Source organism: Lissotriton vulgaris, unplaced genomic scaffold (assembly GCF_964263255.1).
Source record: "Lissotriton vulgaris unplaced genomic scaffold, aLisVul1.2 SCAFFOLD_656, whole genome shotgun sequence".
Taxonomy (NCBI): domain Eukaryota; kingdom Metazoa; phylum Chordata; class Amphibia; order Caudata; family Salamandridae; genus Lissotriton; species Lissotriton vulgaris.
Window position 1 is genome coordinate 228454 of NW_028250642.1, and position 22031 is coordinate 250484.

The window sequence follows — 22031 nt, forward strand, 5'->3', positions numbered from 1 at the left end:
TGTCTCCAGCGGTCCCTGGGTAGGAAGCACCCTGCAGGTAGCGTCCCGCGTAGAAATCACTCGGTCAGTCGCGGTTCTTTTCAGCAGGGCAGCCCCCACCACAGACGTCCCAGCAGGACAGCTTCAGTGTGCTTTAATTCAAGGGTCTATGTTCACCTTTATGGGTGTTTTGGGAGCGAGTCCGAGTTACGGTGTTTTGGGTGGGCAGCAGGATCCCCAGCGCACTCTATCTTACCCCGCAGCGGGAGTAGCACGTCTGATCCTCTGCGCAATCCAGTATGGCGTCGCCGATGTAGAGGGACGTCCCCGCCTTCAATGTTGTTTACTCCGCACTCGAGCGAGTATGCAGCCTGCTCCTCGAGCGGTAGTCTTTTTCCCTTTTGCAGGGGCTCACACTAGTTACGTGGAGCCACGGAGCACTTTTCCTCACCGGAGTATTGTAGGGGCCGGGTGATGCCGCCGCCTCGCAGCCGGTCAGGTCGGACTTCCGCCCGGATGCCTCAATCACGCCAGGACGGTGCTGCCGCGTATGCAGAGGCCCCAGATGTCCGCCGTTGAACGGAGCACCTCCTAGCGCTCGATTAGCACCGGGGGCGGATCTTTGAACGCCGCTTGAGTCCTCGAGCCGATGCCGCTCCTTCAAGCGGGCGATATGACGGATATATGTGCGGATTTCGGTACTGGCCGTTACACCTCAGGGAGCTCCCGTTTCAAGCAGCCGCCATGCTCGGCTGTCGGCCACGCCCCCCAAATTCCAATAATTTTTGTATTTTTATTATGCATTAATATTTAATAACAGTGATGGATGGAATTCATTCAAAGTAATTTAACAAAAATCAATGTCACATTAATTTATGAATTCAAAAACATTTGGTAACATTTTTACAATTAAATAATAAATATGTTTCATTTTCAGATTGTTTAACATTAAATTATATTCATTTATAAACTATTTTAAATAATTTAATTCAATTAAACATTATTTACTGTGAGGTTTTATTTAAAATGCTTGCCTTCATTATGTTCTATGGGAGAGTGTTGCAGTATCAGTGGTTGGCCATGGCTGGTGCTTGTCTCAGGGGATAGAGACTTACAAGTCTACTCTTTCGAGTAACTTTACACTCTTAAATGGTGAATACTCCAATATGTAAGAGTAAACTTACATGTACAGATCAGATTCCTCACAAGTGTAATTTACCTTTCTGAATAGCCCCAAAAAAATTTCACTATGCCATCTCCGCCTGCTCACGGAAACCGTGGATGTTAGTCAATCCTCCTCATGCTAAAAGTGTTCCAGAAGAGAGGTTCACTATAACAGCAACATCAGAAACTGCCGTACCACTTACAAAACAGGCATGAATTGCACCCACAAGCCAAACCATCAGCCCTCCCACCTCAAAACCACCAATAACAATCTCCCAGCCTGCAAATCCACCTCCTTTATTTACAACAGAAAGGAGGTCACAAGGGCCGAGTGTTTGATGCCAACTAACTGAAGCCGGGGAAACTTGACCAAGTGCTGCACAGTTGAATGCATTAGAATGATAAAATTGAAAGAAACAGCACGGCTGAAGGGTAGCCTATTGGACAAAAGCCATGTCTGAGGGAAATACAGCTGTTCGAGCTGGCTTTCGAGAATTAACTCAAGTAGTAAAGGATGTGTGCAGACAGATTGCTGAGGACTCTGCATCACACTAGTGTCATCAAAGTTACATAAACAATCATCTCCAAAGATTTGGCCATTTTCTTGAGAGGCTGGTTGTAGCCACTATGTGCAGACATACTGTACAAATGAGGGTAGAGATAATCCATCACAGAGGTGACGTAGCAAGGAGCTTGGCACTCATTACAAACATGTTGGAGGAGCTGAAAATGTCTAATGAAGGAATTAGGGCTGCAAGGGCACCAAGAACAAGTGAGGAGTGTTTTTCTGTGGAAGAACTTCCAGATGCACTAGAAGCCAGAATGGTAAAGTAACACAGTGTACCTCAGAGAGACCAATCTCAGGACGACAGAGGTGCATTTTTTTAAAAAAAGACCTATTTTTAACAAGTCATTAATTTGATTTTTGGGAAATTCTGTGTTTATTTTCATCCAGTAGTAAATGTTAGCATTTTATAAGTTTATCTTCATCGCTATAGCCTGTAAATGATCACACATTGTTGGTTATAAATAAAGATCTTGTGGTTGTACTTTATTTAAATATTTGTTACATCGTATATACCTCAAAAGCAGTGGTTTATTTTGTGTGTTTTGTAAAGCGCAGCAGCTGCCCCGACGGGGCGTCCCGGCGCTGGTAAATCATGGAACTGAGAGGCTAGGAACCAAGGGGGCATTATATGGGGAAAAGATGGGTCTTCAAGGACTTTCGGAATGCTAATTCAGTTTGGCAGGCTCGTAATGCAACCGGAAGGTTATTCCAACACCGAGTTACGCAGACCTCGAATGTTTTCCCTCCGGCGCGAGTACGTTTAAATCTTGGGGTTTCCAGCAGAAGTAGGGAGTTAGAGCGTAATGTCCTGGTGTTGACATACAGTCTTGGAGTACTTTTCAGATGGGCCGAGCCTTTGCCCTTGGAGGCACGAAAAGCCAGGGTCATGGCCTTAAAAATACATCTCTTGGCAATGGGTAGCCAGTGAAGTTTACGGAGGTGAGGGGAAATGTGATGTCTGGCAGGAATTCTCTCCACCAGCCGAGCAGCAGCATTCTGGACAGTCTGTAGTTTGTGACATAGGCCTGCTGTGATGCCAAGGTATAGTGCGTTGGCGTAGTCAAGATGAGATATTATCAGGGCTTGTACCACAGTCTTACGGCAGTCCATCGGCAGGTAGTTGATGAGCCGTTTAATTGTCTTGATCTTAGCAAAACAGGATGCTGCTACTGTTTGAACCTGGGCGTTAAAACTGAGGTGATTGTCCCAGCGCACTCCCAGGTTTCTCACCGAGTCTTTAGGCGTGGGGGCATGGCTGAGATCATCTGGCCACCATAAATTAGAAAAACGTAAAAAGCACACACCAAACGATAATTTTCTGGTTCACAAAGTTGTAATTATTCAATCACTTTGTAAAGCACTTATTTTCTTTTAGTAAAAAGGCGGTTGTCCATATACAATGAGAACGTGAAATAAATAAGTGCAGCAGTGAATAATTGTGATCCGGTGACGAATTCGGGTTTGAAGTGCCGCAGCCGCGATCACCTAAACAGTGGACATGCCTTAATTAGTCAACTTCCTAACAATTTCTGTAGGAATGAACAGTTTAAAAAGGGAGAGTGCGCTAGGTACCCTACTGGTAGCCATGTCACTTATGGTGACCGCACTATTCCAACCATTTAGGTTGTTTTTACGTAGGACTTACTTGAAGAGTATGACAGCAAGCGTCTGTATCTCTCTCCTGCTCTCGAGTCAATGGATTGAGGTGGCGTCTGTTTGCCTGTTAAAAGCTGCTTACGTAAGCGTGGCGTGCACGCTTCGGAAGCACGTCATTCGTGACGTGTAGGGAGTTGTTTACCTGTTGAGGCGATTTGCGTCAACATGATAATTACCTAAGTGGAGTTTGTGACGTGTTGCTTGTTGGAGCAATAAACGTCAACGTGGCATTTACGTGTGGGGAACACGTCAAATGTGACGTGTAGGGGTTTATACAGAGCCCGGGGAGCATATTCATATGCCAGGGCTATTTTGGAAGGCCCGCATTGCCGAAGTAGAAAACCACTCGTACGGGTGGTGTTGCTCATTTTTATGGGATTCTAACCAAATATCTGGCAGCAAATATAATCCCGAAAGGTCTTCAAGTAAAGAACGAACCAGGAATCTTTATAGAACTACCGAAATTTAGAGAAGGGTTCAGTTTTGTGGCAAATAATTGCTCCCGCCACTGGATGGTGTTGGGAGCCAAAACAGCGCTGGATTACGTTAAAAAACTAATCGCACAGATCGCGGACCTGAAAAAGGAAATCCTGGAGGACAAGGCTTTGTCTAATGCCAAAGAGGCGCTAGAAAGAGCGGAGAAAGCGACGACCGAATTCAACACAGTAACTCTAAATAAAAAGTTGGAAAAACTAGCCAAAGACATCAAAGCATACGATAAAAAACAGACTTATCCGTACATCAGTGACGATTACTACGTCCAAGACGCTCAAGGTTATTTCACAAATCGGAATCGCCAAACAGCTCGAAGATTTGCCACCTTCTCGAATTCATCTTTTGAACCCCTACACGTCACATTTGACGTGTTCCCCACACGTAAATGCCACGTTGACGTTTATTGCTCCAACAAGCAACACGTCACAAACTCCACTTACGTAATTATCATGTTGACGCAAATCGCCCCAACAGGTAAACAACTCCCTACACGTCACGAATGACGTGCTTCCGAAGCGTGCACGCCACGCTTACGTAAGCAGCTTTTAACAGGCAAACAGACGCCACCTCAATCCATTGACTCGAGAGCAGGAGAGAGATACAGACGCTTGCTGTCATACTCTTCAAGTAAGTCCTACGTAAAAACAACCTAAATGGTTGGAATAGTGCGGTCACCATAAGTGACATGGCTACCAGTAGGGTACCTAGCGCACTCTCCCTTTTTAAACTGTTCATTCCTACAGAAATTGTTAGGAAGTTGACTAATTAAGGCATGTCCACTGTTTAGGTGATCGCGGCTGCGGCACTTCAAACCCGAATTCGTCACCGGACGGTGATAAATTCATTTCCAGAGGTATGTGATCTGACAACCTTAATGTCAACCCTTCACCCGGTTTTTTTCTTTAATAAAATATATGTGTAGAGTTTGGTATTGATTGATATTAATAATCTACAGATACCAAGATCCAATAGAAGAATAATCATCGTATAGAGGTTAAGAATAGGACACCCTCTTCCTTCAGGTGAGCGAGCCCCACCGTGCTTCTCCAATTTTTTGGATTAGTCATGCACACACCCATCACTAAAACAGGCACCTTTTATCTAATTTTAGGTTGTCCCCCTCCTTGTCCTGATGAAGACCCGATACGGTTGCAAATAAATTGGCACCATACCGCTGGGTCGAAACGTCGACGCTAATCCACCAATTGGTCCTCACTACGTCTCAACAGAAAAAATATGATTTGCAATACTGTTTGAGTGAATTGAAGTTATTTTTGGACCAGTGTATCTAAATTCCATCTGTCACGAAACTGTATCACCATAATAGTCACCACAAGTCACAGATCACAATTATTCACTGCTGCACTTATTTATTTCACGTTCTCATTGTATATGGACAACGGCCTTTTTACTAAAAGAAAATAAGTGCTTTACAAAGTGATTGAATAATTACAACTTTGTGAACCAGAAAATTATCGTTTGGTGTGTGCTTTTTACGTTTTTCTTTCAATGATTTTTCATGAAAACATGCATATGAGTAAACCTATGCCATAAGTAATTGTTGAATCAAAAGAAATTGTATATAATCCGACAGAACCACTTTTTGCATACTACGTAGTACCCAGGTTCTGAGGGTCACGGGGTAACCCCATTATAACTAATCACCATAAATTAGAATCAAGAGGGGATGGTGAATAAAAAAACAGAATCTCTGTCTTTCCAGCGTTGAGTCGGAGGGAGTTGGAGTCCATCCAGCTAGAGATGTCTCTTAGACAGGTTTTCAGTGGGTCAAAGGCAGAGGCAGTGGGGGTATCAAAGGTAAAGAGTAACTGAATGTCGTCAGCGTAGGAGGTGGATTTAATCCCAGTTTGCGCAATCAGTTTAGCCAAGGGGGAAAAGTAAACATTGAACAAGAGCGGGCTCAGGGAGGAGCCCTGTGGAACTCCCCATTTAAGTGGTCTAGCGGTAGAGGTGTAGGGAGGGGTGTATACCTGCTGAGTACGGTCACCCAGGTAGGAAGAGAGCCATCTCAACACAGTACCGCCGATACCCAGGTCTCCCAGCCTTCTCAGCAAGATCTTATGAGAGACGGTGTCAAATGCTGCTGAAGGTTCAAGAAGCACTAACACCGCCCTCGACTCTCGATCCAGCGTCCATCTCACCGAGTCAGCCATTTCGTGGTTAGCAACATATTCTGTGCATGCACGTCCCTTTGCAGCTTTTGCAGCTACTTGCCTGGTGCCACTAGTCGGGAAGCATAGGACTTGGCCATTTTTGGGTAAAGTCCCTAAACTTCTTGCTTTCCCCCTTGACCTTTTTTTTTTACATGGTGTTGCCAACTTAGATACTTTAGACACTTTGCCACTGCTAAACAGTGTCAAAGTGAAAGTGTTCCCTGTATATAGTGTATACAGTGTAATGGTAATTGGTTGTCCATGATTGGTATGTTGGCCTTACTAAGCGAAGTCCCTAGTAAAGTGTACTATGTGACATGGTGTTGCCAACTTAGATGCTTTGGACACTTTGCCACTGCTAAACAGTGTCAACGTGAAAGTGTTCCTTGTATACAATGTAATGGTAATTGGTTGTCCATGATGGTATGTTGGCCTTACTAAGTGAAGTCCCTAGTAAAGTACACTACATAAGTAGCCTTAAAAAGGGAACTCAGGCCTGCCATTGCAGTGCCTGAGTGCAGTTTGTTAAAATGTTGTCATGTGCACTCACTTGCCCGACCTTACCCATCCCTTTCTATTGGTATCAGACACCCCTCTGGAAGGCCTAGGGTACCCCCTGGAAAGGGTGTAGTGCATGTGAAAGGAAGGACATGTGCTAAGGTGTATGGCATGTCCTGACAGTGAAATAATCTCCATTTTGTTTTTCACTGTTGAAAGGCCATCTTACCCATAGGACAGAATGAGGAGGCTGTGTAATATGTTTTCCAGCCTATCTTCCCAAAGGCTTAAGATGGAAAGGTGAAGTTTCGTATGCCTGAACGCACAATGTAATAACACATCTTTTTATGAAGGTGGTTTTTGCATTGTGTGTTCAGAAGCCCCTCTTTTAGAAGCAGCTGGGCTTTTGTGCTCTAACATTTCTGTGTGTCTCTCCCTAGCTGTGAATTGACTGTCTGGATTTGAACTCAATAGGATCTGGGGAATGTCTTGACCCAGGGGAGGAGGTGAGACAGCAACAGGCTGACCTGCATCTGTGGTGTAGGGGGAGGAGAAGCCCCTAGATGTGAGGAGGCCTAGGTTGCTGCTATCAAACAATTGGCTCATCTCCTGCTGAGTGATTGACCCCCAATAATCATAGAGAGAAAGGTGTCACTGGCAGGGGGATGTGTGTGCTGTGTGCGGCCTGAACCCCTTTGTGAGGATTGTCCACTGATTGTGTGCACTGGAATCCATGTTAGTCTCATCGGCACTGTGTGTGTGTGCATTGGGCACAGTGAGACCTTTGTGAGGATTTGCCTTGTTATCGTGCGCACCAGAATCCAAGTGAGTCTCATCGATGCTGTGTTCTGGTGCGTTGGGCACCATGAGACCTTCTTGAGGATTTGCCTTGTTAAAAATGCACCGAATTTAACCACATGCGTGCGGGGGTTATTTTTGCGCCACGCGGCTTTTTTGCAAAAGCCGCGTTACATGACGAGCTCAGATCGTCATCAGCACATGACCACCGTGGCTGATGACGAGCTGAGCTCGTCATCAGCATCGAAGGGGTTAAAGTGAATCTCAGCGACGCTGTGCTCATGATCTTCGTGCAGCATGAGACCTGTGCGTGAAGTGCCCAGTGATTGTGCACCTGAAGCTTAAGGAAGATTCATTGACGCTGTGTGTGCATACTTTGTGGCAGCCTGAGATCTTTGTAACTGAAGCCGCCCAGACCGGCCGTTCCAGAGGAGCTGAGTTGCCGGCCCAAGCCGCTGTTGCCATTCACAAAGCTGCATTGGAGGTCCAGCCCCTAGGCAAGGAGAGGAGAGTGGGTTCGCGAGAGAAAGGCCGAGAGCGTCTCCCTCTGAGCCCGTGCCCCACCCCAGGAGATGACACACATTACTTGGGGCGGGGCACGGGCTCGGAGGGAGACGCTCTCGGCCTCTCGCTCGTGTTGGCAGCGCGAGCCTCTGCTGTGGCTCGTAACGCGGCCTGTTTTCCTAAGGAAGTGGCAGTACAGAAGCCGGAGCGCAGAGCTGCACTTTTGATTCCATTGTACCCGTGTTGGGGGAAACGGTTGAGAGGCTGACTACAAGTCAGGAGGAGAGGCGGAGAGACCACCTAAGGCCCAGTGATTGGGGCCTGAGTGTATTGCGCATTATTCTATTTCTGCAGAACGGAGTACCTTACTGTCGTATTACACATTGCATCATTTCTGCATAAAAGAGTACCTGATTAGAGTATTACACATTGCAATTTTCCTGTATAACAAACTGCCTGATTAGTGTATGACGCATGGTATTTTATCTGCATAACGAACTACCTGAATTGCGTATCGTGCATTGCATCGTTTCTGCATAACAACATACCTGGTGGTTGTATTACGCATTGCACTATTTTGTCTTGCAAAGTGCCCGATTGTAGTGTTACACAATACGTTCTTTTCATTGCAGAGTGTCTGATTTCTGCGTTATGTCCTACAGTATTTTTACATTGCAAAAGTGCCTGATTCCAGCACTACGAACTGCATTAGAAGTGCTCATTCATACCGTCAGAACTTACAAGGGCTGGCTGGCCTAACAACCGGCCCGGAGAAATAGTACACAACCTCATATGTTGGATTTATAATGTGTGGTATTATCGTATATCTTTTTATATAAAATGTATTCTCGTTTTTATAAAACTCGTGTGGAGTCTATTTGTGTGTCATCATTGGGTTATTGTGAGCGTGATTGAAAATACTTTACACATTTGCCTTGAAGATAAGCCTGGCTGCTCGTGCCAAGCTACTGAGGAGGTGAGCCTAGCTATCTCAGAAGGTGACCTTCCTTTCCCTGACATTGGAACGCAGGTCCCTACTTGTCCTAAGGTACCTACCTCAGCCAACCAGGGATCCCGGGACTAACAGGAAGAGTTTTCATCATAAGATTCATCACTGACAGTCTCTATTGAAAGTACCTTTCTGATGGCTATATTCTGCAACTTGGAATTTACAACACCTTCCAAGATACTACTCTAGGGCACCCCTACTCTGTGCTGACTGCGGATTTTGCCAGTCAATATTCCAAATATCTGCTCTATGATGCTTTGTGTTTGTTTGTGAGCAGCATTGTACCTCCTTTGTCTAAGTGTACCTCAGGTTAAGTAGTTGTCAATTGTGCTCCCTCGGTAACTCACAACTAGGTCTGTGATTAAGCATCTGCCATTGCACACTAGCTATATCTTTAGGGAGTGCTGGCTTGTTCTATTTCTATATATGTACTCACACCCCTAAGGAGGACTTTGGAGAACATTGGTCCCATCCGCATATCCGATAATGTGTAGAAAATTAACATTACCAAAGCATTGAACCTTTATTGCTTGCAGCTCCATGGGGGTATTGGGGACACCTGTTATAAGGCACTCTCAGATATCTGACCTCCAGCAGCTACCGATGAAAGCTGCACAAAATCTATATGTGGGTGAGGAGTGCACCACTGCGTTGGTTATCTATACCTGCCTGTAGCACAGTACAGTGCATCTTCTAGACGTAGAATTACCTCTTAATTTAACAATACCTAGCATAGACCTTTTCATCTGTTTGTTCAAACAGAATGCCCATCGTTCTGAAAGTTAGCTCTCTCCTCCACATCCTCCACTGCTAAGCTCCTAGGATAAACATCCTCCTCCCTATAGCACTTAGGGCTATCATTGTAAAAGTTTGGTTCTCCTTTTATACTTTACACCAGGCTACCTCCTGCTTCCAATTGATGGAAATGTGCATGTGCAGTTTGTTGTTTCTGCAACTATTCACAATTTGCAAATGTTTAGTTCAGTGCAGTAGTGGTTTTAAACTATGACTTTTTTGCAATTTGAAGGCTAACAAATTGCACTGGAAACAGTCCAACTTTAACTGAAATTGCAATTTCAAGAAGTGTTTGGTGTGTACAATATACTCATGCTTCTTAGCATAGGCAATTTTTTGTAGACCATTTTATGTGGTACAAAATGTAACTATATCAAGCCATGTATATACTTTGCCGACAAATGAACAGAAAATAATACTTTGGGATGCCCTATACTACCTGAGAGAGATTGCAAAGTTGTTTTTACCTGGGCTGCAGCTGATGAGGACAAATGCTCCGTCCCATGCAAGAGCCCACGTCCTGCAAGTAGTAAGCCAAGAGCTAAATGCAGCCCTGGCAAAGAGCTCGGCCATACTCGGGTTGGTGGTGGTGGTGAGGTGCTAGTGGAAAGCTTTGCGTTGCTTTTGTTTCAGGGGGCAGATATTGCAGCTATGCTGCAAAACCATTCTCTGGTACCAAAAACGGCCCTTCAGGGGTCTAAAATCCGACCCCACCTTGGCGGCCGACTGGGTAAATTCCTGGTGCCCGTTATGGCCAGTCCAGCCCTCGCTACATGTCTCTATTGCTATTTGATCAACTAATATGCTATATCCATTAGCTCTCGAGAAATGTAAGGGTATTGCTTCATAAAACGCTGTGATTGGTGGCAGAAGGTTATTTTGAGATTAATCATATTAAGATGGCAACCTAATTGACTCCCTTGTGGGGATTAGAGTCATGCGTCCCAAGTAAGAGCACATATTTAGCAGCCTATCGTTTTAGTTACCCTTGATTAAGGTGCACTGTTCTTAAATTTGTTTAGAGAAATTTGAAATATCATGTCTAGTTTAGCAAAGATCGGTTTTCAAGCCTCATCCCAAATCTGCAGATAATAGGGGAAGAATTATGGGGCATGGCACTGATACTCTCTTTCCTCTCCAGTTTGGGCCCAAATCACCACGGTTTTTTTCTGAGTAGGTATGCTTTTGTAGTTGTGACTTTTCTGAATTAGCAGAGTCGTCGTTCTCAATGCATAATATCCAATATCCTACATGAGAAACATATTTAAAAAAGAATACATGTTGAACACATTTATAGACTATTAGAACAGTGTAAAACGAGTCATTAAAGTGAAAAACCCAGGTGCTTAATACTCTCATTTGATGAGCATTGATCCCAAACACAGAACATTGGCATGCAGACTGGGCACGAAGAACACAGTCCCAGACTATAAAACAAGCGAGCTTCATGGGCCAGTTGAAGAGAATGGATGGTTACTACTGTCTTACTATTAGACACAAAGGGCCGATTCACAAAGGTGAATTTACACTTTTGTGTAAGTTTACTACTTTTTAGCAATCACAAAGGTAAACCTAGACCAAAAGTCTACTTTACTAGTAGTAACTTACCTTTGCTGAAGAGGTGCAACTGATGAACCAATAGTAGGGTTAAGCCCTAGGACACCAGTGGTAAATGGCCATTAATGACACAAAATGAGCTACCTACCCAATGCCTGTCCCAGGACTCCAGAAAAAGTCCCAAAGTCATGATTTTCCAATGTTGTTATAATCGGCGCTAATGTTCTGGCTGTACCTGCTCCAATTAGTGACTGATTTGGAACTTAGGGCTTAGGAAGAGAGTGCCCTGGGCACATTCAAGGAGACAGATAACCGTCCAAGAGGTTTACACTGCACTTTTACAATAATTGCAACACATAGACTCAAGGTCCCAGTTAAACCAAACACTAGCAGCCTTCCACTTGACACCATTCAGACTTCATTTAATATTCAGGATCAAAGAATAAAAGTCAAGAATTTATTGAAGAAATTGCATCTACATCTGCAAAGAGCTTACAACCAATCATTAACATATACCCTTGGGTGTATTCATTAAACTCCAATGTAGCGCACAGGGTCGTTGTCAACTCTGATGAGATATGGCTTTTCCCTGACATGTTGTTAAATAAAATAGAACTCTAGCTGATATTATTTGACACATAAGAAGTGTGGTAAGTTTGCTACTTGCTTTCCTTAGGTTAATCCGCTGCTTAGTTTTTGCTCATACATGGAAACATGTTAATTATAGATTTATATTGATTGATTTGTAAACGAGTCCCTTCACTGAACTACCATTTCCAGGAAGCACTACGCTGATTAACTTAAAATAAATATAGTGATGATGTTGTAAACTGGCCACTAGATGCCAGCAAAGGATGGTTGCTGGAAGAAGTCCTGGGTCTCAGGCGAAATGTAGTAACTTCGATGTAATTTCTTTTGGGACTTTGCACTGGATGTTAACAAACATTCTCTAGGAATATAGGTGCATTATAAATTTCTATGATGGAATGTATGACTAGAAAGATTATTTTGAATGCTTAGACATACTTTACAACTTTTCACACATTGTATGTGTGCAGTCCAGTGCAAAACACATTTCTCCTTGTTGGGCTTGCCTCAAGGAGGCATTATTTTTTGACACAAAGCCGTGTCTACCAGTGTTAGTAGATAGGGCTTTGCATCAAAAACCATGCGGATGACCCCTTGATGCAATGTAATGCAAAGCAATGCAAAGTGCGATTTGTGTTACTTTTATGGCTACTTTCCAGCACAAAAAAAGAGTTTTGCAGTGAAATGTAAATGTCAACACTTTCCTCCTGTTTGCATCACTTTTTGTGAAATTGCACAGATTCAAAGTATTGATAAATCTGTCCGAGTAGTTTTCTGAAGTGCAAATCCATGAAGGCAACCTGGTCCAGAGTGTAGAGAGTGTAAAAGTTGGTGTTGGAGTGATCCTCACTCAATCCACAACTCTAATGTTGATCTTCCAGAGCTAAGTTCCACATCCCAGGAGCAGGGCTACCCCACCCCATCCTTCAGGGAACAGACTTTACATATCCAGGTGAAAAGAGTCAAATGTGCGCAAGTCTCATGCAGATCTTCCAATCGTATTCTCTGGAGAACTGTGTGCAAACCTCAATGTGAGGCCAGATTCAATCCACGAGGAGAGGCGAAAGTGTACAAGACTTCCAAGGCTATGAGAAGGTTCATCCGTAGGTCTGGAAGTGCAAGGCTCTAGGTAACTCTCAATCCGACAATCTGCAGGACTGGAAATGTCCAAGGCTTGTCGTGAGGACCTGGGTCCTATGTTAAGGAAGACACAAGTGGTAGACTCCATGCGAGCCCGGATTTCCCAAACGCACAGTCAAGAGGTCTAGATGTCTTTAAGGCTGTGTTGAAGTCCCTGGTCCCTGGGTCCAGATGAACACAGAGGCCAATCTGACCAAGGTCCGTTGGCAGGCGATCTGGACGTAAGTAAGGCTCCATCGTAGGCACGATCCTACTACCAGTATGGATTCTGGACACGTGAAGCTATAAATTCTACAAACCTGAGACACGGAAGTGTGCAGATCTCTGTGTGAGGCTCTGAATCCTCGGAAACCGAGCACAGTCCATTTTAAAGCTGTCAATCTCACAATACTCATGAGAGGAAGTATGCAAGGCTCTTAACAGGTCACTGAATGCTTCAATGGCTGCGGCTTGTGCTCATCCTCACAGACCTGGGCAGTGCGGGCTCAGAAGACTTCTCCTCACCATAGGAAGGTGTCATTCTTCAGCAGCCAGGCCAGCTTCTGGTTGAAGGGGCGATGAAAGTCCCTCAGGATCTGCCTGGTGATGTTTAACATGGGCCCTAAGCTGCGGTCCGCAGCACGGCGCGCATTGGAAGCGGGGCTCCTGGTGATGACCTCTTCTTGCTTCTCACTGACAGGGCCTGCAAGGAAAGTAGGGTTAATATGCAGCATAAATTCGGACAGTCACCTCCATGTCATCACTTGACTGTTTATATGCTTGGCATCTATTAGGCTCAGCTTTGCACTGGAAAAGCTCAAGTATATGAATGTCACTGTTTACAATTGAAGAATAGACACAGGGACTAGAAAGGAAAGTCTAACATGAGGTGAAAGAGAAGAAACATCCATAGGGGATGAAAAAGCAGGGGAGAGACTTTTACAGAAGGTGAGGGCGAGATGTAGAGCATTCAGACGACGAGAGACCCAAAAGAGGTGGAGATGGAGAGAAGGAAGGGGAGAGGAGACCCCACAGAATTTACAGAGGGAAAGAAGAGACCCAGTTGAGGCCTGGAAGTTGACTCGCTAGGGAGACAATCCCAAGAAACTTGAGGGGAAGGGCATGACAATGGAACATACGAAAATGTGACCCCAAGTGAAGCTATCCATGGCAGGAAAAGAGAGAGAAGAGAAAATAGTGAAGGAGGGAATAGAGACGGCAAGAGAGGTGGGAATGATGAGGCGATAAAGTGAGGACAGAAGGATGCCATTGTATCATATGACAATAATGTTACTCAATCATTGAATTACAAGCTTGTTGAGTCAGTAGTTATTGCAAAGACATAGACCCATCCATTTTTCCAGACAACGTGTCAGCACTCCTGGATAAAATTATAAATCAATGGGCGAGTGTTTACAATATCTGAACAGACATCAGCTATGCATCAAGAGTGTCTGCAGCATTGCAGAGCTAGGGATACAAATGCCAGCAGCTTAACTTAGCATGAACTAGACTACGTAAGCTAGGACATGCAACTCATGACTGAGCTCTTGCCAAAGTCTGACAAGACACACTACCTGAAGTTTGTGTCTTGTCGGTTATTGCGCATGCAGTCGCTGCATACGTGCATACTCCTGCTCATACCACATATTAAGTCTTATAAAAGTGAGTTGTGGATAGCTATGATACATGCAAGCGGTATGTGCCCCTCAATTCCGGCTCCGAAAATGGCGGGAACCAAATAATTTCCTCAGGGGCACCGAGCACAACAAAAACAGGCAGAGCTCCGCCCAACGCAGCACCGTGAGAACTCCTTGGGTAATGGATTAATTGAATCTATACTCCCCCATTTGCTTGCAAGATTTAGCCAATATCCAAAAATTGTAAATATACAATTTTGTTTATTAGTGACGTGAGTAAAAAAAAAAAGTGCGCTGGTGCTATATACAAAGCGCAATTATACGGCTCTAAAGAAAGATTAATGATACAGCTTCTTCAACACACCTCAAGATTAGAGTACAATGGGTTCATCATTACAAAGAATATTAATTCAATAGTGAAATATTTGACATTTCAACCCCCCATAGGGATTTAAACAGGGTCATCATTAGGACAATGTTGGCAGCAACTAAAAACAGTGAGCCAAATAAATTAGCATAATTTATACCGGAATGTAGTGTGATATGAGTCGTGGAACTGTGAATGCAGAGTGTAAATTCATGCAGCAAGTTCTGGGCTGCGTGGGTTTGGATAAATACTTTCTGGGCTTGATTAAGTTGCTATACATGAATCCCACAGCTGGAGTCAGCATAAATGGGCTACTATCTTTGGCATTCTTCATAAGCACGAGCATAAGCCAGGGGTGTCCACTGTTCAATTGCGGCCGGCATGACTCGCAGGTGGGGGGTGCAGAGGGTTGCACGGGGAGAGGGGGTCGCGTGAGGGGGTTAATTTAATAATTCAAAATGTTAAACTTACCTTCCCGCCGGCCGGGTCCTGTGTGTCATCTCTGCTTCTGCTCCAGCTCTCCTGCCTCTGGCAGGAACAGGAAGCAGGCAGCCAAGCTCTCACCCCTAAGCCAATCACAATGCTGCTTTGTGATTGGTCAGGACGCCACCCAGCTAGGGGCTAATGGCCCGGCCATGGTCTCCATGTAGGCTGTATTGCACTCTACATGGGGAACGTCAGACCCATGCATACCATGCAGACCCCTAGATGGCCGACCAAACCAGTCATGCGCACTCATGGATGAGCACACCACTCCTCCCCTCCCCTGCCCAGCTCTGCTCGGAGAGCAGACCCACCCACCCACCCGTTCGGAACCAAACCCTTCTGCTTTGTCGCAGTGCGAGAAGCAGAAACATGAAATGGTAGTTATTACCACTTTATGTTTCTGCTTCTTGCACTGCGAGTAAGTAGTGGGGCGACGCTCAATTGCCCTCGTGAAGGAGCGGCTCCTGCCACTGTTGCCTCTTATATTCACATTGGCTGTTGAACCACATGCTTGGTGGATCTATGTTGGGTCATGGTCCTTGCTGGTGTTGCTATACACAGATGACATCATACTGTAAATTCAAAGCCATGTAACTAATGTGGCAACTATCATCAGAGCTATAATTCAATTAGGAGGATACTCTGGGCTGCATATAAATTTGGACATGGCTGAGATATTTCTGTTAACTGATCATGTAAGACCATGGGAGGGTGAATAGCCATTTCCTCTGGAGCCCTAAGGGAGTAAGGTGTATCAGTATTTTTGTCACCAATAACACAGCAGAGCTATTGAGGAGGAATCTTGAGATGACACTGGACAATTTTAAACCACAAACTGAACTTTGGATACGACTTCCCATGCTGATTTTGGAACGCCTATTGTTAATTAAAATAGTTGCCAACTGACATTTGGATACCTGTTTTTGTTAACATCCCTCTGTGCATTTTTTGACAGTTACAATGATTGTTAACACGTCTGATTTGGGGAGGTAATCAACCCCTGACAAAATGGGAAGTACTTACGCAGCCTGCGACGAAAGGGCGCTTGGGAGTGCCAGACCCTTTTCTATATTTTTTGATCGCAGAGGTACATCAAACTAAACATCAGTTTACAGAGTCAATAACCCTGACACATTTTAAAGGAGAAAAGACATTAAGTGGACAGTAAGAAAACGGTGACTACTTCACTGATTTTTGCCAGACTAGACTATTGCAATGGGCTCTATCTTGGTATGCCAGAGAATTAATACGTTTCAAATGTTTCAGAATGTGGCTACTAGGCTCTTGCCGGGAATCCCCAAGTTTCACTCAGTCAGTAAACATCTGAATAAATGCACTGGCTCCCAGTTAGGAGATGTATTATCTTTAAGGTTCTCTGCATTGCCTTTAGGGCACATCATGATATCGGTCGAAGTTCGTGAGACGCCTGCTATACTGCTATGCCCCTAAAAGACATCTTCGTTCAGATGGAGCAAAATTGATAGCAACTTCTAGATTTTTCAAAACCAGATGGGGTGGCAGAAGCTTTAGGGTGGCAGCCACTAAACTCTGGAATGATCTTCCCTTCTCTATTAGAACACTTCCGACCTTGTTTGCTTTCAGGAATGCCCTGAAAACCTGGTTGTTTAACACATAGAGAACTGTGTCTTACATGAACCTGCCTATTCTGGACCTCAGTGCCAAGACACCCCTGGGTATTCGTGCGCCTAATTAATTATTGTGAAAAAACCAGAGAACGCGGTGCGGTGAAAACAAGGACGGGCTGCCAGGAAGGAAGGAGCAGGGAGGCCGATTGCTGTAATATTGAGATCATCAACCCGAGGAGGAGAATCCCGAAACATTGATCGTGGGTTTGACACATCCTTACCTAATTGAAAGTGGTTTTGGATTTTAGCAACCAGCACTCCGGCTCCTACGGGAGAAAAGTGCTGGATAAACAAACATACAAAACGGTGGCTCCTCCTGGCAGCTAAATACGGCAGGAACGTAGCTTATTCAAGGCACAGAAGGAGGGAATCAAGTCCTCTATCATATCCAAAAATAAAACGATCTCAAATCAGAGGAAATTGAATTTACCCCTCGATTATTAGAGACAGAGCAACTTTGCGCATAACTACTAGCAAAGTGCGATCCACCAACGGTCCGAATTTTTTAAAAAGGACTCCCCGTGGAACCAACTAGTTCCATCCACATGGACAATAAATCCATTTGGAATAACAAGAATCAGTCCTGATGAAGGTGTACTAAAGAAAGCCGAAACGCCGCGTCGACCTTTTGATTCTGTGCTTATATTTATATTTTACCAAAGATATTGTGATGATCATGTCTATTGCTAAATGTTTTTAAAGTGGTTTTTAAGGTATTTTGTAAATGGATAAAGTGTAATAAAATTTATATATTGTTACCAAACACATGTGGTGATATGCTTTTAATCAAAAAACTTTTTTTCATGCTTGTTATAATGTTATAATTAGATTTGCAATATTGGTTGAAGGTAACTGAAGCAACTTCTTAAGAATCCGTCATTTACCCGTGTCTACTCTACAAACTATAAGTGCGCAATTTTTCCCCATAGGGATAATTAATTACATAAGCGTGTACTCTTTGCCTTTCCCGAGGAATTTACGCCCCTCGCTTATCGACAATTATTATAGTCTACAATTATGATGCCCATCTGTCCAACACTAAAATAAGACACCATCCTCGCTGTCTACCGACTTCGGACGTCTGATTTTCCTAATTAATTATTAACATAGTATAACATAACATTAAGTGGACCATATGCACTTTCAATGATATTAGGGAAGAGACACAGTGGGGAGATAAGATCGATGTAATAGCAACCACACCCTGGGCTTGGAGAAAGATGTCATAACTGTTAGGTACAAAAACACCCTACTTGCCATTGGTAAAAATAAATAATAACCCACTGTTCCTGCTCCTCCTGGAACAATCCACAGTAAAACTTTTACAAAAATAGGAACTGAAACAGTAGGTGGCTTGTTTCCTGGGGGTGATTTTATCAGCCTACAAGAATGTAGCAACAATGGTGGGAATACCACACAGACGGCACTGTCCTATCACCATATAAGACATGCGGCCAGGGTCGGACTGGCCTTAGGGCAATCAAGCAGTTTTCAATGAACTGGTTTGATAGGTCAGTGTGCGGGCCGATTTTAGGTCTCACCTAGGCAGCTCATGTGCAGTCTCTTTGAGACATGCTGTATCAAGGATATGGGGTGAAAAAAAACATTCATCTTTTTCATTGGTTCCTCTTGCTGTCCTTTAGAAATGCTGGCTTTTCATTGGTGAATACACTTAGTAGTCCCTCCTTTTTGAATTGTGGATCCTCCCACGAGGAAGGCCTTCTTACATGTGTTCTTACTGTTAAGATTATTTATACTTAGAGAAAACTCTTTTTTTAGTAAGCCTGCCTCTTTGCTCGTTAACTGTTCTGTTTACTTGTGCAATGATTTTCGTGTGAGGCAAACATCATTGATCCATCTAGCCACTGTGAACAGTCTAGATTCCAGTCGTGGGCCACCAAGTGTGTCCAGTATCTTGGACAACAATGCATCTCCACCGCCACGCTCACCCAAGAACTGCACCTCAGCCATCCCAAGACTCTCTTCCAACTAACAACCCACAGCTTAGCAATAAAGCTTATAATCTGGTGTTGGCAATCCTCCTCTAATTATGGGATATGCAAAATGAGCAGGGCCAACCTGCTTCTCTTGCGTCTCCAGATTAACTTAACAACTGCCTATTCATGTTTTAGAAAGAATATATGGCCCTTTGAAAACATGACTATCAGTACTATTGGAAGGGTGGCAAAAAAGTAAAGGAATCGAGATAAAGAGCATCATCTTCAACAAGGCCACTCTACTCATCCCAGACAGGGGCAGTTTCACCCAAATTCAGAAATACTGCCTGGAAGAAATCAACACCCACACCAAATTGCCATCGATTGCGTACCAATCCTCGTCAAACACAAAAATGCCCAAGTATCTCAATGATCTTGGGTTCCAGCTTAGACGGAAAAAGGTAAATAATTTTTGGTGGTCTGTGCTGTTGCGTTAATGCCTAAGGCACACGTTTTTCATGGTTACAAGGAGGCCAGACTGACTCACAAAATTCCTCAGGTGATCTAAAACCACTGGGAGGTCATTAGGAGCATTGCGCAGATAAATTAGGACAGTATTTGCATAAAGAGAAAGAATATGTATGTATACCTCTATAGGTTATGCATATGAAATTCCCTTCCAGGAAAGTGTCTGTCATAGGCTCCATGCCCGGTGCAAATAAGAGAGGAGACAGGGGACACTTCTGTCTCATACAGCGCTCCACGCTGAAGGTTTATGACACCATCCGGCCAGTGTGCACTCTTGCCATAGGGGGTCATATACAATAATTAAGCCTAACCTCTGACACCCCTGCCAAATCCCATCCCCTCCATGACCAGGACGTTCCAATCAAGTGTATTGAACAGTTTGTCAGTATTTATCACCGCTACATCAGGCACTTCCGTACCCAAAATGGGATAATTGATAACAGGAGAAGCCTCAGAATGTTGGGCATGATGTTGCTGCCTGGAATGAACCTGACTGATCAGAATGAATAATGTCAGGCATCAGCGAGGTCAGCCTATTAGCCAACATTTTGGCTAATATTTTAAAACCAAGATTCAGCATGGATAATGTATGGTAAGACTCAACATCCCACAGATCCTGTCCTGGCTTCAGCAGGGTTATGATTAGGCCCATAGAAGTTGGCAACACTCCAGCGTCAGAGGAAGCCCAAAAAAAATTAAAAGGCAGGGGCCCAGCACATCAATGCAGTTAGCTTTGAATTCCTGGAATCACCATCAGGGGCATCCCCGTGGTGATGCCCCTCACCACCAGTGTCACATCTTCTATTGCTATGTGGACGTCCAAAGCCGGTGCCTGAGGAGGGTATAGTTTTTTTTAACTGGGCAGCTTGAATATAGCTCTGCTGCTCCCCCAGGTCAAGCTCCCTAGCCTGCCAGTAAAGGGAGAGGTAATAATCATATATTACCTCATTAACTGTGATTTGTGTGTTGATATTGTACCATTCCTTTGCCAGACAGCAGTGACCTGTAAACGCATCCCCTCAGCCCTGATCAACCTGGCCAATAACCTGCCCACCTAATCACTCTTGCTGTTCTGCTTGACTATCTTTGATTTAGAATGATGCAAGTTTATCCAAAACCTCCCTATACTCCTTTCAGATCTGGGTGAACAGAGGGCACCTAAAGCATCACCAAATGCCTCCAACTCGAATGTTGTGGGCACATCTTTGAGTTTGATCACAGTCCTTTTCAAATCTTTCCTCTTACCAAACGTCATGCCCAAAAGGCACCCCTAACAGTAATATTAAAGGCATTCTATTGTATAAGCACTGAAACCCTACACTGCCATCAATAACATGCTGAGTTACTTCAAGTGTCTGGGAATGCACCCTGCATTCAAACAACTCACTCCTCATTCTCTCCCTTCACTTTCACGCTCATCTTGCACTCACACCATTCACCCGCTCACCCTACACTCACAGTGGTCACTCTGCACTCACAATGCACTTGCACTGTTCACCCTGTACCTCACCCTGCAGTCACACAAGCACAATACTCAACCTGCACTTATGTAACACTTTACTCACATGTCTCCTCACTCAAACAAGCCCAACACAAACCATGCATTCATTCGTCCCACTCTGCACTTACATCCACACCCAAATTCATATGGTCACCTCACTCACCCTGCAGTCACTCCTCTTATCCTGCTCTCACACTGTTGCATTGCTCACTGTGCACTCACATGGGCACTCCTGCCACTCACACAGCACAGTGGGATAATGTGCCTGCTACAAAGAATGTGTACCATCCAGATCACAGAACTGAGTATGAGTAAACTATGACTAGCACTATAAAAAAATGAAATTTTTGTCAGAAAGGTTCTATAGAGAGATAAGATGTATTGTTAGTGAGTGGTTGTGAGGGAATTCGTGGAGAAGGAGTAAATGGGGGAGGAGCGCCAAAAAACGACTGTTGCATCATTTGCAACCAGTGCTAGGGCCAGCCCTGCCTGGAAGTGTTAGTTCCCCCCCCCCTCCTGAAGTTCGGGTCTTGTTGAACCCTTGCTTGTGGGACTATGCCGGAGTGTATCACCTGTGAAGCAGTGGACATGATAAGAGAGAAAGGACACTGAGTCACCACAGCACATAACTCACCTCAAGGAATAAGCACCCGACGATGTGGTTATGCCGTCGCACATACGTGAGAGCAATATTTGTAGCCTGATTTTCTGAATGGGCTGTTGTCAATTATTACATATGAATAATAGGAGAATATTTAGCCCTAACATATTTAACCAGATGGATTCTCTATAAGAGCGACTTTTGCAAAATGTATTTGATGGGCTATTTTGAAACAACTGTGGAGTTTAGAGGAAGTGCAGTACAAGGCAATGTGTACCGGGTCCTGACATTTTAGCATTGGATCATCAAGGATGTTCATGTATTGTACTGAAGCCAGGTTGAAATGAACAGGTGTTGTGTGTAGAAGATCTGCATATAGAGAGAATTAGGAGAGTTAAGATGATTTGAATATCCTATTAAA

General features: G+C 44.2%; 1 protein-coding gene across 1 annotated transcript in view; it reads right to left on the bottom strand.

Moving 5' to 3' along the window:
* Window positions 1–11640: 11640 nt before the first annotated feature.
* CHST15 (carbohydrate sulfotransferase 15) overlaps window positions 11641–22031 on the bottom strand; it is a 418011-nt gene continuing 407620 nt past the window's right edge. Inside the window, exon 9 of the mRNA XM_086950617.1 lies at window positions 11641–13607. Within this exon, the coding sequence (XP_086806743.1) occupies window positions 13426–13607 (182 nt within the window). The 3' untranslated portion in view covers window positions 11641–13425. The remainder of the gene's footprint in view (window positions 13608–22031) is intronic.